This window comes from Elephantulus edwardii, unplaced genomic scaffold, assembly GCF_000299155.1.
Source record: "Elephantulus edwardii isolate Elephantulus edwardi_28Jun2011 unplaced genomic scaffold, EleEdw1.0 scaffold00006, whole genome shotgun sequence".
Lineage (NCBI taxonomy): Eukaryota > Metazoa > Chordata > Mammalia > Macroscelidea > Macroscelididae > Elephantulus > Elephantulus edwardii.
Window position 1 is genome coordinate 14,457,243 of NW_006399756.1, and position 15,841 is coordinate 14,473,083.

Genomic DNA, 15,841 nt, shown 5'->3' on the forward strand with positions numbered 1-15,841 from the left:
TGGAGAAGGAGGAACAATCTCCTCCTGTACCAGTCAGATCTGATTTGACGGTACACACAAAAAATAATGAAATAAAATAAATTTTTTAAAAAAAGAGTGACAGAAGAATGCCTTTGAGTTGTGCTGTTGGAGAAGAGTACTGAAGATTCCATGAACTGCCAAAAGAACAAACAAAGTGTGTCTTAGAAAAAGTGCAGTCAGAGCGCTCCTTGGAGTGAAGGACGACAGAGCTGTTCTCCACATCACAAACTCTGGGCACGCTGCTAAGAGAGGCTATTCCTTGGAAAGGGACAGCACATACTTGGAACAGTACTGGGTCAGGGAAAAGAGAGGATGACCCTCAATGAGATAGACAGAGGGACTGGAGCAATGGGCTCAAGTGTGTCAGAGCTAATGAGGCCACTGCAGGACAGAGGCAGAGCTCACATTTGCAGTTCATAAGGTCGCTATGAGTCAGACTCCACTTGACAGCGCCTAACAACAACAATAATCAAGTCTACACTCTGCAGGTAAAAGCCTCGTCCCACAACTGCAGTCCACATATTATTACATCAAATAAAAGACAAATCTAAGTTCAAAAATAAGTTATGAGAATTCATTTTTTATTTTAGATATTCATTTGATTCTAAATAGCGTAAGGCACAATAAACACTGATACTTGAAATGCGACTCTTATTTCATTTGGGTCTTCAAGAACAGCATCTCCTGAGACCACAAATACTGAAACGAAAATCAGAAAGCTACAAGATGCAAGCTGAAATAAATATGCTGGACTTGACATTGTATCTCACTATGCACGGTGCAAACCCTCAGAAGAAAGCACCACTTCCAGTTTTAGGCTGTTCTCATGTCCACAGAGGAAAGAAAAAGGAAATAAATTCAACTGGAAGTGCAGAAAGCAAGATTTATGTTAGCTATAAGAACTTCCTCAAGGTAAAAGACAGGTTGTGAAATCTGTGTCCCAGAAGATACTGAATACTAAAGTGTTTAGGGATAGTCTAGTCCAAAAGCAAAAGGTTGGCCTAAAAGACATTTTGAAATGTTATGGCTAAAAAAGTCATAGGAATACTAGCATTTTTTTAAGAGAAGAAAATACAGTAGATCTTACATTGATATATGATCACTGCACATCTATCCACACTTTGAGTGCCAAGGACTGTTCTCATCATGCACATCTTAAGAACTGCATCAACAGGGAAAGAGTAGAGAGACAGAATTTGCATGATCAAAGGAACTATAAAAATAATTTTAAAACTGAGTATGGAAGAACAAGGAAGCAAACATTTTAGTTACTGTCTGATAAGGCAGAAATTTTTAAACTATTACCAAGTCTATTAAATCAAGCAGAAATTGGTAAGATTTATTTAGACTGAGAAAATGCTTCCAAGTTTTTGGTACTTATTATATAAAGGAGGTTCAGAAAGGTTAAATGGCTTAATAAAGTTTATGTAACTAATTAAGGACAAACCCAGGGCAAAAATTCCCATCTTCTGAGTTCCTTTTTTCAAAACCGTGACATTACCACAGTACCAGAAGAACTATTCAGAAGCAATAAAAAAAGTAATTTTGTACTAAGAAGAGACTTTGCTCTCTTTTAATAGTATAAACTGAAAGTACTTAAGTTTTTAAAACATTCCAGAAGATTACTAAATTTTTCCATTAGATTAATCAGTTTATTGAATGGTGACTATACAGTGTAAATCGATTTCTCTTAATTGCTAGTGTGGAAAATATCTATTAGTGCCCACAAAAACATTCCAGAGAGCAGAAGTGGGCTGCATAAACTTTGGTTTTATCTAGTAAGGTATTTTTGAGTATTATACTTTTCAGAATCAAAAAAAATTCCGAGTTGCAATTCATTCTGCCACTGATTTATAGGAAAAGACTTGTGTCAAGTCCCAAAAATGAAGAAAATATTACTTAACAAAGATTTTTTTAAAGAATTTTAAATGTTGTTATCACTGCTGATTGCCTTCAAGTCGAGCATGACTCACAGCAACCCTGTAAACAAAAGTCCTGAAGCCCCTCTACAACTATTGGCATTTATCAAAGTTCATAGAGTTCCCAGAGGCATGTTATTTAGGAAGTGGATGCCACTCTTGCTTCTGAACCTGTAAATTAATGATTCAAATTCACAAGAAAACTTTAGGACTTAGAAATAAAAATATTCTGTTCAAGCTATCACACCTAAAAGACAAAAAATTATCACTAAGCTCACATTTTCTTTCTTAAAAGGAAGAGAAATCAGTATTCAAAAAGAGATATCAATGCTATCTAGCACTTCATTGGAATATTCTTCTGTAACTTAAGAAAAATAAAAGCTACACAGTATAGAACAAAAAGACAGCTGCTCAAGGGCACTATCTATTCTCTCCTTTCCCCTGCAATTCTGTTAATTATCTTTTTTGAGATCTGCTTCTTTGTTTTCATTTTTATTCTATTATTAACCTCGTCTATTTATTTCTCCTTTCCCTCTTATCCTTCCATAGTTTACTTCCAGATTTTCCTCTTTTAATTGAGACTTTAAAAGTCCTAGAGTCAATAACGACAATTTTTTTTTAAAGGCAAAGCAGAATTGTGCTCCTGAGGGCTCTGCAAACGGCTGTCAGAAGTAGACCCCAAGGACCTTCTTCTGAGCTCTGTCTTGATGGACTTGAACCCCAAGCACAAAAGAACGGCAAGCACACTCAGATGCATTTGCACCACTCAGGAGCTCCCCAAGAAGGTTACGGTGACATTCATTTTTAAATTTACTCAGTTCAATTTACTCACTTAGAATGGAAATATTTAACATGAAAAGTTCTTAGCAAGTAAGAAAAATAACCAGAACAAATAAAGGTAGCTGTTTTGGAAAGCTAAAGTAGAAAAATCCAGTAAGATTAGATGCTCACAGATTCACATTATTGATGAGTTATGGCTGCACAGTTGGGCATCTAAGGCTTAATATTGTTAATAGAGTGCTTTCATATCTTAACAGAATTAGCATATAAAACTTCTGGATCAGTCCAGTTCCATAAATTAACTCTTCAAAACTAAAATAGGTTCTCATAGCCACTTATTCACAGTATAATTTCTGGGGTTTTCCCCCTTTTATTCTTCTCATTGTCTCAACTAATTTATTTTATTACTTTTCACATTCCTGTTTCCAGAAGCAATATCTACTCTTGTGCAAAAATTAGGTAAACATTCTAAATACAGTGATATAAAAGATAAGTGATTTTACAAAACAAATTATCCTTTCCTTAGAAATTTCTCTTCTTGGTCATAGTATAAGGCAAAGGTGACAGGTGGAGATCAGGATGATACTAGAAAATACTGTGTATTATATTATGTGTTAGAAAATGTAGCTGAAAATTTAGTAAGGTCTGAACTGAGGCACTCTCCTGCCCATGGTAGTTGAACACTTTCTAAATTAAAAACTACTAACTCTGTTAAGTTATCCAGGGACCTACAATCAATACAAGAAAAAAAGTGAAAAATTCGAATTTGCAGGAATGCTATTTTCTCTTTCTCATCCCTCTCTATCCTCTGACCAGAAATGAAAAAGAATATTTACAAGCAGCCTTAGAATTATATTCCAACATCTGATAGTCGTGCTGCATACTGCTGTTTTGGAAAATTTTAATTTATAGCAGTATCAATTCCCTGGTTAATTCTGCTTTTCTCAGCAATAAAGTTCTTTTTTCCTTTTCTCCTTTTGGGAGATGTGGGTTTTTTAACCAAGCTTATAGCTTTCCTATTCAGCCAGTTTATCTGGTCAACTAGGTCAGCTTCCAGAATGGCCGTGCTATGTGGCTCTCCACTACTCTTGCTACCTTTATGACTTTATTTATTTTTTTACTAAACGACTCAGAAAACAGAATATGACGGAAGCTATTATCATTTTTTGTCCTAGTAAGCAAAGTATGAAGCTACTCTTTGCTGTGCTAAAATACAATCTTAGTCTTGAAAAACTGACATTTTGCTGATCACGTCCTTTGCCTACAGTATAATAGGTAACTGTACATTCAAAACCAAAAAGAGGGTTATAAAGAACATCTCACGTTCCTAAGTGCATAGTAAATGGGGAGAAAATTCATCTGTTATAATTGTGGTAAAGACATTTTAAACACTGGAGTAAATAAAAGAATATAGTATTGTTATCAGATTTTATTATTTTTTTAAAAGAGGAAAAAGCAAGCTATTTTAATAAATATTTTCTTTTAACACATACATGTAATGCATAAAAAAATAGCTATCAATGTGACAGTAATCCTAATATTTTAAGCAAGGAAGCAATTCTTTTTTCACCATCTGTCTGTCATTTTGCCCTACTATCATGGCTTCTGTACTGCGATGATGCTTTAAGTTACGCCACCTGGATTTAAAAAAGCCGGAGGCTCACCCATGGTGAATAGGCCTCAGTAGACCTTTGCGATTAAGACAGACTAGGAAGCAGGAATGGCCATTCACCTTGAATTAACTGGCAGTGACCACTGGGAATTACACAGGACCCCTGCCTGCTGTAGTGCCAGAAGATGATCCCTTCAGAGGGGAAGGCACCAACTCTGGCTGAAGCAACGGTGTAACTAGAGCAGACTGGGGGGATGGCACAAAGTTAGACACCACTTCATTCTGTTGTGCACAGGGTCACCGAGTCAGATCCAAATCAACGGCATTTAACGAAACAGTACTCTTAAGGTTTTACATGACTGTTTGCTCATCAACTTTCAGACCTGTAAAAAACAAAAACACACACACACACAAACCCTTTAAGTCATATCAGCTTCTGAAGTGTGCTCACAGTTCCCTCAGCTTTAGCCTCAAGGCTTTAGGTCAATGCTACAAAACTCTTTTGTTGTTGTTTTTATGTGCCGTTGAGTTGCTTTCGACTCATAGTGACCCTATGCACAACAGCCCTAAACTCTGCTCTGTCCTGTGCCAATCGCACTGTCTCTGACACTCTCATCCTGATTACCTCAGTGACTGAATCAATCCACCTCATAGAGGGCCTTCCTCTCCTGCGCTGTCCCTTCACCCTACCAAGCATGATGTCCTTCTTGAAGGACCTGTTCCTCCTTATACCATGTCCAAAGTATGTCAGACAGAGCCTCAGAATCCTTGCCTCCAAGGAGCCACCTGGTTTAACCCTTTCCAGGATGAATCTGTTTGTTCTCCTAGCAGTCCATGGTACTCTCAATTCTCTTCTCCAGCACCACAGCTCAAAAGGCATCAATTCTCCTTCTATCCTCCCTAGTCATTGTCCAACTCTCTAATACATAACAAGTGATTGCAAAGACCATGGTCTGTATCAGACGCACCTAAGTCTCCAGAGAGACACCATTGCTCTTCAGTACTTTGGAGAGGTCCCTAACAGCAGATTTTCCCATGGCAATACACCTTTTAATTTCCTGGCTACTGGTGCCAAGTGTGTTGACTGTGGAGCCAAGCAAACTAAAGCTGTGAACAATTTCAATCTCTTCAGCTTCCATCCTCATGCTGCCAGTTGGCCCAGTGGTGAGAATCTTTGTCTTCTTGACACTGAACCTCAATCCATATTGGAGACAAAACTCTCTTAGTCCTGCCAATTAAGGCATCTCCCCTGCAGTCCTCCCTGAAGCTCCTGTGAAGCTGATGTTCCACAGGGTAGCAGTCCCAAGGTCAGCTCTGTCTCCTACTGGGTCTTTGGTTTTTCCTGCGGCAGCTGCTGCAGCTACACCTGCAGCCCCCAGTCAGAGCAGCTCAAGGCATTGTCCCAGAGAGAGCGAACAGATACAGTCCTCTTTATAGGAGCACCAGGTACAGACCACACCCTCAGGGGACTTATAGGTGGCTATGTGGGTCCTGCCATTTGGGAAAATGAAGTCTCAGGATGTATCCAAGTCTATTTGCATGATCCCATCTTAGCCATGGGGTAAGGCTACAGAAAATGGTCTAGGAAAGCCATTCTGAGCTATAGCCCCTCTTCACCACAGCCATCATTGCCTGTCTCACCATGACTTGCTACCTCTTTGCTGTCACTTAACACTTCTTTCCTCAATTTCCATGTGATTTTTGTAACCTCTACCTAAAATCTCTTTCCCCAGAGTCTTCATGGTTCATCCCTTTACTGCCAAAATTTTAGTCTTTGCTCAAATCTTACCTTTTTTGTGGAGTACTATCAGGATAGTGCTTGGCACTTTTCAAGATGCAGGAACTGAAAAAGAAATTAAACCCTCAGCTTGCAATACTGAAATATGCTATGGGCAAAATCTTGAATAGGGCAGGAAGCATCAAAAGAAGATGGAAGGATATATGGAGTCACTGTAGCAAAAAAAAAAAATCAACTGGCACAGAACCATTTCAGGAAGCAACATATAATCTACATGCAATGATAATGAAGGAAGATGTTAAAGCTGGTCTGAAAAAAAACTGGCAAAAAATAAGGTCCCAGGAATTGATGGAATACCAACATATTTGTTCCAATTTTTTTAAAAAGGGTAATCTAAAAGAATGTGGAAAATATGAAACAAGATCATTAATATCCCATTCAAGCAAAGTCTTTCTGAAGATTACCCAAAAATGAATAGAACACTACAGAGACAGAGAAGTGCCAGAAATACAAACTAGGCTTAAAAGACGCCATAGCACTAGGGATATCATTGCTGATGTTAGATGGTCCTTGGCTGAAAGAGAGTTCTCGAAGAATATCTATTTGTATTTTAGCAACTCTGCAAAGGCTTTTGACTGTTTGGATCACAACAAATTGTGGTTAACATTAAGAAGAATGGGAATCTCAGAACACTTGATTGTGCTCATGCAAAACCTATACCTAGACCAAGAAGCTGTTATCCAAATAGAGCAAAGGAACACTGCATAGTTCAAAATCAAGAAAAGAGTACATCTGAGAATGTATCTTTTCCATCCCTTTTGAATCTATATGCTGAACATATCATTTGAGAGGCTAGACTTTATGAAGAAGAATATGGCATCAAGACTGGAAGAAGATTCATCAACAATCTGCATTATACAGATGACAATGTTGTCATCTTGATGAAAATAAGAACTCGAGGTACTTGCTGCAAAAGATCAAGGACTGAGCCCTTCAATATGGATTGCATGGCATTAATAGGAATGCAAAATTCATCACCATCAGGTCAACAGGCATCATCATGATAGATGTAGAAATTATTAAAGTTGTTAATGATTTCATTTTACTCAGATTCACAATCAACACCCTTGGCACCAACCATAAGAAAATCAGAAGACAAGCTGCACTGGGAAAATCTGCAGTCAAGGACCTGCAGAGTGCTTAAGAGCAGCAATTTCCATCTAAAGATAAGGTGTGGTTGATCCAAGCCATGGTCTTCTCAACTGCATCTGAGAGCTGGACAATGAATGAGGATGACAGATGAAGAATCGATGCCTTTGAGTTGTGGTGCTGGAGAAGAGTCTTGAACATACCATGGACTGCAAAGAGAACCAATAGGTCTGTCCCGGAAAGGGTGAAACCAAGTTTCCCTTTGGAGGCTAGGATTTTGAAGCTCCATCTCACATACTTTGGGCACATGGCCAGGAGGGACCGGCCTTTAGAAAAAGACATTGTGCTTGGAAGGGGGGAGGGACAGGAAGACCCTGGGTGAGATGGACAGAAATAGTAACTGGGACAGTGAGCGTAGGTGACTTTTAAATACAGATTAATAGCACAGAAAAATTTAGGAACAAATACACACACACACACACACACACACACACACACATTTTGTTATTACATGCTACTAAGTCCATTTTCCACTCATAATGATTTTATATGACAGAACTGCTAGTTTTACCAGGTTGTAACTATGCCAAAGCATTTGAATGTATGGATCACAATAAACTGACTTCATATGACAGAACTGCTAGTTTTACCAGGTTGTAACTATGCCAAAGCATTTGAATGTATGGATCACAATAAGCTGTGGCTGGCTAACCTTGAGGAAAATGGGAATCTCAGAACACTTGACCGTGCTTATACGAAACCTATACTTGGACCAAGAGCAATCTTCAGAACATAGCAAGGAAACCCTGAATGGTTCAAATCAGGAAAGGAGTGTGTCAGAGATGCATCCTGTTCTTTATACCTTTTCAATCTGTATGTAGAACAGATCATTCAGGACGCAGGGCTTTATGAGGAGGAGTGTAGCATCAAGATTGGAGGGAAACTCATTAATAAAATCTACGATATGCAGATGCTACAACCTTGCTTGCTGAAACTGAAGAAAGAACTGAAGCACTTGCTGCAAAAGGTCAAGGACTGCAGTCTTCAATATAGATTGACACTTAACATCAAGAAGACAAACATTCTCACCACTGGGTCAATTGGCAGCACCAGGATGGATGGAGAAGAGCCTGAGATTGTTAGCAATTACAGCTTGCTCAGATCCACCATCAATACTCTTAATATCAGTAGAAAATCTGCTGTCATGGACCTCTCCAGAGAGATGAAGAGCAATGAGGTCAGTGTAGATACAAAGGTGCACCTAATCCAGGCCATGGTTTTCTCAATTACTTGTTATGTTTCAGAAAGTTGGACAATGACTAAAGATGACAGAATAGATGCCTTCAAGATTTGGTGTTGAAGAAGTCCTGAACATACCATGGACTGCCAAGAAAACAAACAGGTCTGTCTTGGAGAGGGTGAAACCAAGTCTCTCCTTAGAGGCTAGGGAAGCTCCGCCTCACTTACTTTGGGCACATCACCAGGAGAGATCGGTCCTTGGAGAAAGACATCATGCTCAGAAGGGTGGATGGACAGCACAGGAGAAGGAGACCCCAGATGAGATGGATTGATACAGTAACTGGGGCAATGGGGGTTGGTGTGTCAGAATTAATGACATTGGCTCAGGACAGAGAAGGGTTCAGAGCTGCTGTCCATAGGGTTTACTCAACTAATAAACATTCTATGAGTTTGGAAGCAGGAGTGGCATCCACTTCCTAAACAACATGCCTCCAAACTCTATGAACTTTGATAAATGTCGATCATTATAGATGGGCTTCAGGCCTTTTGTTCATAGGGTCACTATGAGTCGTGCTTGACTTGAAGGCAATCAACAACAGCAAGTACAACAACAACTACAACATTTACAAAATTAGATCATTTGATCTTTCTGGATGGGTTTGAATTGTCAATCTTTCAGCCAGCAACTGAACACTTAACTACTGCACCATGCTACTAGGACTCCTTATACACACGTATGCTTTAGCATAGGATAAAAATGGTGCTACAAATCAATGGGGAACACATAATATTTACCCAGCAGACAATGAACAGGCATTTTTTTTCCTTAAAGCAGTAAAAGGGGGGGGGGAAGTATGAAAGTCCTGGGAAAATACTATTTAAAATCTTGGAGAAACCAACACTGTGGCCCCACCCCCACTTTAAGAAATAAAACATTACATGTTCAGCTAAAGTGCCCTGTATACCCTTCCCTGATTGCATTTCTCTCCTACTCCATCAGAGATAATCATATCTTGTGATACTTATAATTACCATGCATGTCATTATGCTTTCATTATTTACATATTGCTAAAAAAATTATAGTATTGTATATTTTAAAATATCTTATTTTATGTATCCTTCTATAGGTTATTTATTTTCCACATGTACTTTATTTTAGAAACTACTGCATTTTTGAGTAGGTTTGGTTTTTTTCCCTACAATGATATTTAGTGCTTGGATTTCGGAAGTCATACTCTCAGGAATATGGTAAGCATTTTTACCCCTCTTTTCTTAACATCTCTTCATCTCTAAAACCATTAATTGACTACTTGTTCAAGATGGAAAATTAAAAGATAAATTCATCAAATAAAAGGCTTTTTAAAGATTCCAATATAAATAAATCCATGATTAAGGGGTAATTTAGACAGGAAAAAACTTAATCAAGACAGTACACAACGTTGTTAGGTGTAGTTGAATCAACACCAATTTACAGCAAATCTCATGTACAAGGAAATAAAATAACTATCCACTATTGCTCTAGCCGCACATTTGTTGTGATAATTTAAAAATAGTCACTAGTAAATGTTATCTATTATTTTTCATGTTTAGAGGTACTTCTCCTCTTGTTTAAAGCTAATTCTAACTTATATTCTGCTACTCACCTTCCGTCTACCTCCTCAGGAAAGTTCAACTATTAATTACCTTTCCTTTATAACTTCCAATCTCTTTCCACAAGACTCTTCTCATTGGTAGGTAATTAAGCATCATTAACAATAATAACAATTTAAGAGGTGATATTTGAAACACAGGTAGATAAACGATCTTGTCAAGAGAAGGAGCACTGTCTGTGTAACAGAAGAGGGTCACTTAGTAAGAGTTGTTATGTACCATTGAGTCACCTGCAACTCATAGGGACTCTACGTATACTAGCTCTGAACACTGCCCTATCCTGAGCCAATCTATATCCAACATTCCTACTCCATTATCCCAGTTACTATGTCAATTCATCTCATCCAGGGTTTCTCCTGACAACATGCCCACAGTCTCTGAGACAGAGCTTCAAATTCTTTGCCTCCAAGGAGAAACGTGGTTTCACCCTCTCTTGGGCAGACCTGTTCTCTGGGAGTCTGTGGTATGTTCAATATTCTTCTCCAGCACCACAACTCAAAGGCATCAATTCTTCTTCTGTTATCCTTACTCATTGTCCAACTCTTTGAGGCACAACAAGTAATTGTGAAAACCATGGCCCAGATCAGGCGCACTTTAGTCTCCAGAGTTGCTTTTCAGCACTCTGGAGAGATCCCTAATAGCAGATTTTCCTAATGCAATTTGTCTGTTGATTTCCTAAATTCTGATGCCAAACTACATGGTACTGTTGAATAGGAACCTAATCATTGACTCATACTGACCAGCACATGGAGGGTTTTCAGAGGCTATAAACCGTACAGGAAGAGCAAGCTAGTGGATTCAAATCGTATGCCTCTGGGTTGGCAGCACAACTGAGCCACCAATGCTCCCTGGTAATAGAGAACGAAGGATAAAATTTCATCTGGTGCTCTGGGAGGGTTCCTAACTTTTACCAGTAATAAAAAAGGAATGGGTACATTCTGAAGGTTTGGGAAAGAAGTATAAGAAACCATCTTAAATTTACTTTATTTCAATGTTCTTTTTAAAAATTCATGAAAGTTCCTTTATTATTACTATTATAATATTGTGCAGTAAGTTAAAATTAAGAAAGGGGAAAATTAACAAAATACTCACAAAACAGTCTCAGCCAGCCTTTACTCTGCTGAATAATTTTCATGAGTATGTTTTAAGTTTATGATGAGTAAAAGTCCAAATTTTACCTATATGCCATTTTTTAACTAGGAGGTATTTAAAACAAACTATAATTATTCTATAAGGCTTTAATTTTTTGTTTCCTACATGATCAGCACTCTGAAACCTTTCCTCAACCATCAAAAGTTTTAGGAGTATCTGTTAAGTTTTACCACAAATCCTGGACAAACTCCTGCCTTTCTGTTTTTGTATTACTAAGCTTAATCAGGCATACTGTAGCTGTCCAATGCACGAAGTACTCATATGATACAATCTTAGCCTTTTGCAACCAAAAATGTAAAGGACTCATGAGTCCTGAAAGGCAAATGGCATCATTTACATTCTAATTGCATGCTACCTGGGTTTTACAGAACAGGAAAGGGGGGAATATATATATATTTGAGATTGATGTGCCAAATGCAAGAATGGGTTATCCATAGCAAACAGTGTTTGGTGGAAGTTCTCGATTAAAACAAGCTTAGAAGCAGGAGTGGCATCCACTTCCGAAATAGCTTGCTTCTGGAAACCCTATGAACCTGGAGAAAGGATGAAAATTATACCAGTGTTCAGGTCTTTTGTTCATAGGGTCACTATGAGTTGCCTACAACTTGATGGTACTTAACAACAACAACATATATAGTATCATGTAAATACATATTTTTACCACAAGCAACCTCGAAAATAAATGTCTAAAGTGCTGTATCACTGTAAGAAGAGCTCAAACACTGCCTGATTTAAATGATAGTCTAGTTTTCCCTACGCTGCTTCTACTTGATAAATTAGTCAATAAATACCAAGTCAAATATTCATGGAAGCACATTTTCATTGTTATTGACAGACATATAATTAACTCTGAGAGTAAAAGAAACAAGAAATCAATTTATGATTACTTCTTCAGTTCTTTCCATTAGTCATTTACATTTTAATTGTGGTTCCACTTTTTAAATCTTTATCCACACATATACATATCATTTTTACTATAATTATCTCAATTACAAATTATCATTTTATAAAATGTGAACCTCATATGTTAATTTTATTAGTAAAATACAATTGTATTATTACTACCACACATGCATATTAGCTGATTAAAAAGCAATTGCACATTTACAAGCCTATAGTAATTAGTAATTTCAGCAAATGTTTCTAAACAACAGTAGGGATTTTCTTTGTCTAATATAAGCACAAACACTGGAATCAACTTTTTTTTTTAATGTGTCTGTAGATATCAACAAATTACGCTTCCATTTTCAGGAAAACAGAAGACTATACAGAAACTATTACAAAGACTAAAGCTTTCCTTTCTCAACATGGTTATCTGTCAGGTCAATATCATCACTGTTCTGGGGGAAATTACATTTTGTACAAAAACTTACATAAGTGGCCTTTTCAAAATATTGCCTAAAACTAGACTCAAAAGCTTCAGATATGTTATGCGGATTTCATAAAGCTGGAAAAATCTGTTTTGATAATTTGTGCTGTCATTACTCAAACTGTACTTTCATTACAGCTCTTTTAATCATTGGCACATGACACACCATGGAAAAGTCATTTACCTGCTCTGCTTTTCAGTTTTCTCACCTGTAGGGGTGAGGGTGGGACGGTGGTGATGGTGGTGCTTCTTCATAGGAACATAGTTCAGGGCTAGCTATGCATTACCGAGTTCTGCATGTCTAGTATTCCGCCTGGTACTTTTCTTTTTCTAGCTAACAATTTCTGAAAACAACATAATTTCTTTTAAAGAAGAAGTCAGCCTGCAACATGAATCCTTAAAGCTTTGCCCATCCCACCAGTTTTCAGATGCTTGGTAATGAAAAGTGCTTATGCCAGTCAAAGACCAAGCACTGAATGCTAGTTTCAACTTCTACTTTGAAAGACAGCGCTGTCCGTTTGGGTACTTGCTTATTTGTTCAAAACATGGATCTCTTACGTGGTCTCTTAACCATGTAAACACTGTGTCCAATAAAAATGAAAATAATTTTTGGCATTTTGCTAACAAAATAGGCATTGTTGTTGTTGTTGTTGTTGTGTGCTGTCGAGTTGCTTGCAACTCATAGCAATCCTGTGTACAACAGCCCTAAACTCTGCTCTGTCCTATGCCAATCGCACTGTCTTCTGATACACCCATCCCGATTACCCCAGTCACTGAATCAATCCACCTCATAGAGGGCCTTCCCCTTCTGCACCGTCCCTCCACCCTCCCAAGCATGATGTCCCTCTCCAAGGACCGGTCCCTCCTTACATGTCCAAAGTATGTTAGACGGAGCCTCAGAATCCTTGCTTCCGAGAAGCCACCCAGTTTAACCCTCTTCAAGATGAATCTGTTTGTTTTTCTAGCAGTGCATGGTACCCTCAATACTCTTCTCCAACACCACAGCTCAAAGGCATCAATTCTCCTTCTATCTCCCCTCGTCATTGTACAACTCTCTGATGCATAACAAGTGATTGCAAAGACCATGGCCTGTATCAGATGCACCTTAGTCTCCAGAGAGACACCATTGCTCTTCAGTACTTTGGAGAGGTTCCTAACATCAGACTTGCCCATGGCAATATGTCTTTTAATTTCCTGGCTACTGCTGCCAAGAGTGTTGACTGTGGAACCAAGCAAACTAAAGCTGTGAACAATCTCAATCTCTTCACCATCCATCCTGATGCTGCCAATTGGTCCAGTGGTGAGAATCACTGGGCATACAGTATGTATTTTCATTTATTTGTAAAGTAAAACATCTATGGCAGGGTGTCATACATTAGGAAGACTTAGGAGGAAAGATCAGACACTCATCCAGTAGAGAAGGTTATTTTATTCAAAGCAAAGGGGAAATTCTTCTCAGTGGTTATGTTAAAATAGACATATTTATTTTAAGCAGACAAACATTCCCGGACTTTCCACTGCTTACTTCATCATCAGGTGTTAAGAATCTATTTGTGAAAAAAAAAAAAGGAATCTATTTGTGTTCCCTGTCTGTGCCCACTTGAAACCACACTTTCACTGAGACACACTTGGTGGATGCCCTTTGCTCCTTAACATCGAGCTTGCATCTTCCTTATCAGAGCAGGGGAAGATCTTCCTAAAAACTGCTTTTATCACTTTTCCCTGATCAAAGGTTTTTCTAATCCCAGATACCAACCTGCTTTGAAGAGCTTTCCCAAAATACCTTGGGCTCTTCTGACAGAACCCTCCACTTACTCGCAAAGCTTTTCTCCCCATACTATCTTTCCTTAATTCTACTCACCCTTCAAAATTTCCTTAAAGAAGTCACTAGGTTTATTTCCTCCCAGTTCAGAGAACACTTTACAAATGCAACAGAAAAGTAAGACATGCTAGTAGAAAAAAATATTCTTTTGAGATAAAAGGCATGCCCCAAATGTGATAGAGAAAAGAAAAACAAGAGGCAAAAACTCACTTGAAAGTTCATCAACACAGCATGCTTCTTAAATCATTATTAAAAATGTATTCTATATACCAACTGTTTACTGAACAATTATTTTTCCAAAGGCATTATGCTTTTTAAAAACAAGAAAGAAACCTTATGTTCTTTAAAATAGACAATGAATTCTTCTCTAATTTACTTATAACTTAGACTGGTCTTTTTTGGGGGGACAAGTTCACATGAGAACTGAAGGTGTCACAGGATTCAGACTTAAACACTGCCAGACACTATGGAACCACACTTATCAGTAGGGAAAAAATGGGGAACAATTCATTTGAGGGACAACTAGTTAATGGGCACAATACTCTCCCAAGGTCAAGTTAAACTAGGTGCTAATCAGCATGCCTTCCAGAGTCAATACCTTAGATTCCAACTTGATTTTCTCTTCATTCAGCTTCTCGGTTGCTTTCTGAATATTTTCCCGACATTGGATTGTTTCAGACCTTACTGTAATAAAAACAAAATTGTAACTATATCACACTTCCATATATTCTTTTTTAATTTTTTTTTTTTTTAAGTAGCATTTGGTAAGGCTTTTCTCAGTGTTCTGTCAAGGTGGGGAACAAACTCAGCTGCTCTGACCACAACTTAGGGGATCTCTTGCTGCCCCAACACCCAGTGGACGAGGCAGCACCCCACCTTCCCGCATGAGGCGGCGGCTCTCCTCAGCCTGCTGCTCCGTGAAGATGATGTGCTGAAACAAAGACTCCAGGCTCATCTCGGGCACAGCTCCTGTGAATCCTCGGGTCGCCTTAAATATTTTATAACAGAGACTGAGGATGCTGGAAAAGACAATAAACAAGAAGGATTGTTCTAGAACTACTCCCAGGCCTCCACCTCCCCGTCTTCTTGGCCACAGCCAGGCAGCGCTGACAGGATGGGGTCGGCCAGGGTGACTGGCTGCAGGTGGGGGCCGTGACTCCCGGGGCCCAGCCCAGTCACCCTCGAGCCTTCAAGGCCATGCTCAATGCGTCCCCCATGGAATGTACTGACCTGGGGCTCCGTCCCCCAGATCCTATGTCCAGCCTACATGCCAGGCCCCCGTCCCCCAGATCCTCCGTCCCCCAGATCCTGTGTCCACCTACAGACCCAGGGCCCCGTCCCCCAGATCCTATGTCCACCTACAGACCCAGGGCCCCGTCCCCCAGATCCT

The 15,841-nt window shown here is 38.8% G+C and overlaps 2 protein-coding genes across 2 annotated transcripts in view; one reads left to right on the forward strand and one right to left on the reverse strand.

Moving 5' to 3' along the window:
- The window catches only part of CCDC172 (coiled-coil domain containing 172), a 79,276-nt gene extending 63,870 nt beyond the window's left edge, over positions 1 to 15,406 (reverse strand). The window contains exons 1-2 of the mRNA XM_006880158.1: positions 15,328 to 15,406; positions 15,050 to 15,135 (exon numbers count right to left, since the gene is read on the reverse strand). Coding sequence (XP_006880220.1) covers positions 15,050 to 15,135; positions 15,328 to 15,406 — 165 coding nt within the window. The remainder of the gene's footprint in view (positions 1 to 15,049; positions 15,136 to 15,327) is intronic.
- Positions 15,407 to 15,565: 159 nt separating this feature from the next.
- The window catches only part of LOC102861787 (vegetative cell wall protein gp1-like), a 1,290-nt gene continuing 1,014 nt past the window's right edge, over positions 15,566 to 15,841 (forward strand). Inside the window, exon 1 of the mRNA XM_006880159.1 lies at positions 15,566 to 15,594. Within this exon, the coding sequence (XP_006880221.1) occupies positions 15,566 to 15,594 (29 nt within the window). The remainder of the gene's footprint in view (positions 15,595 to 15,841) is intronic.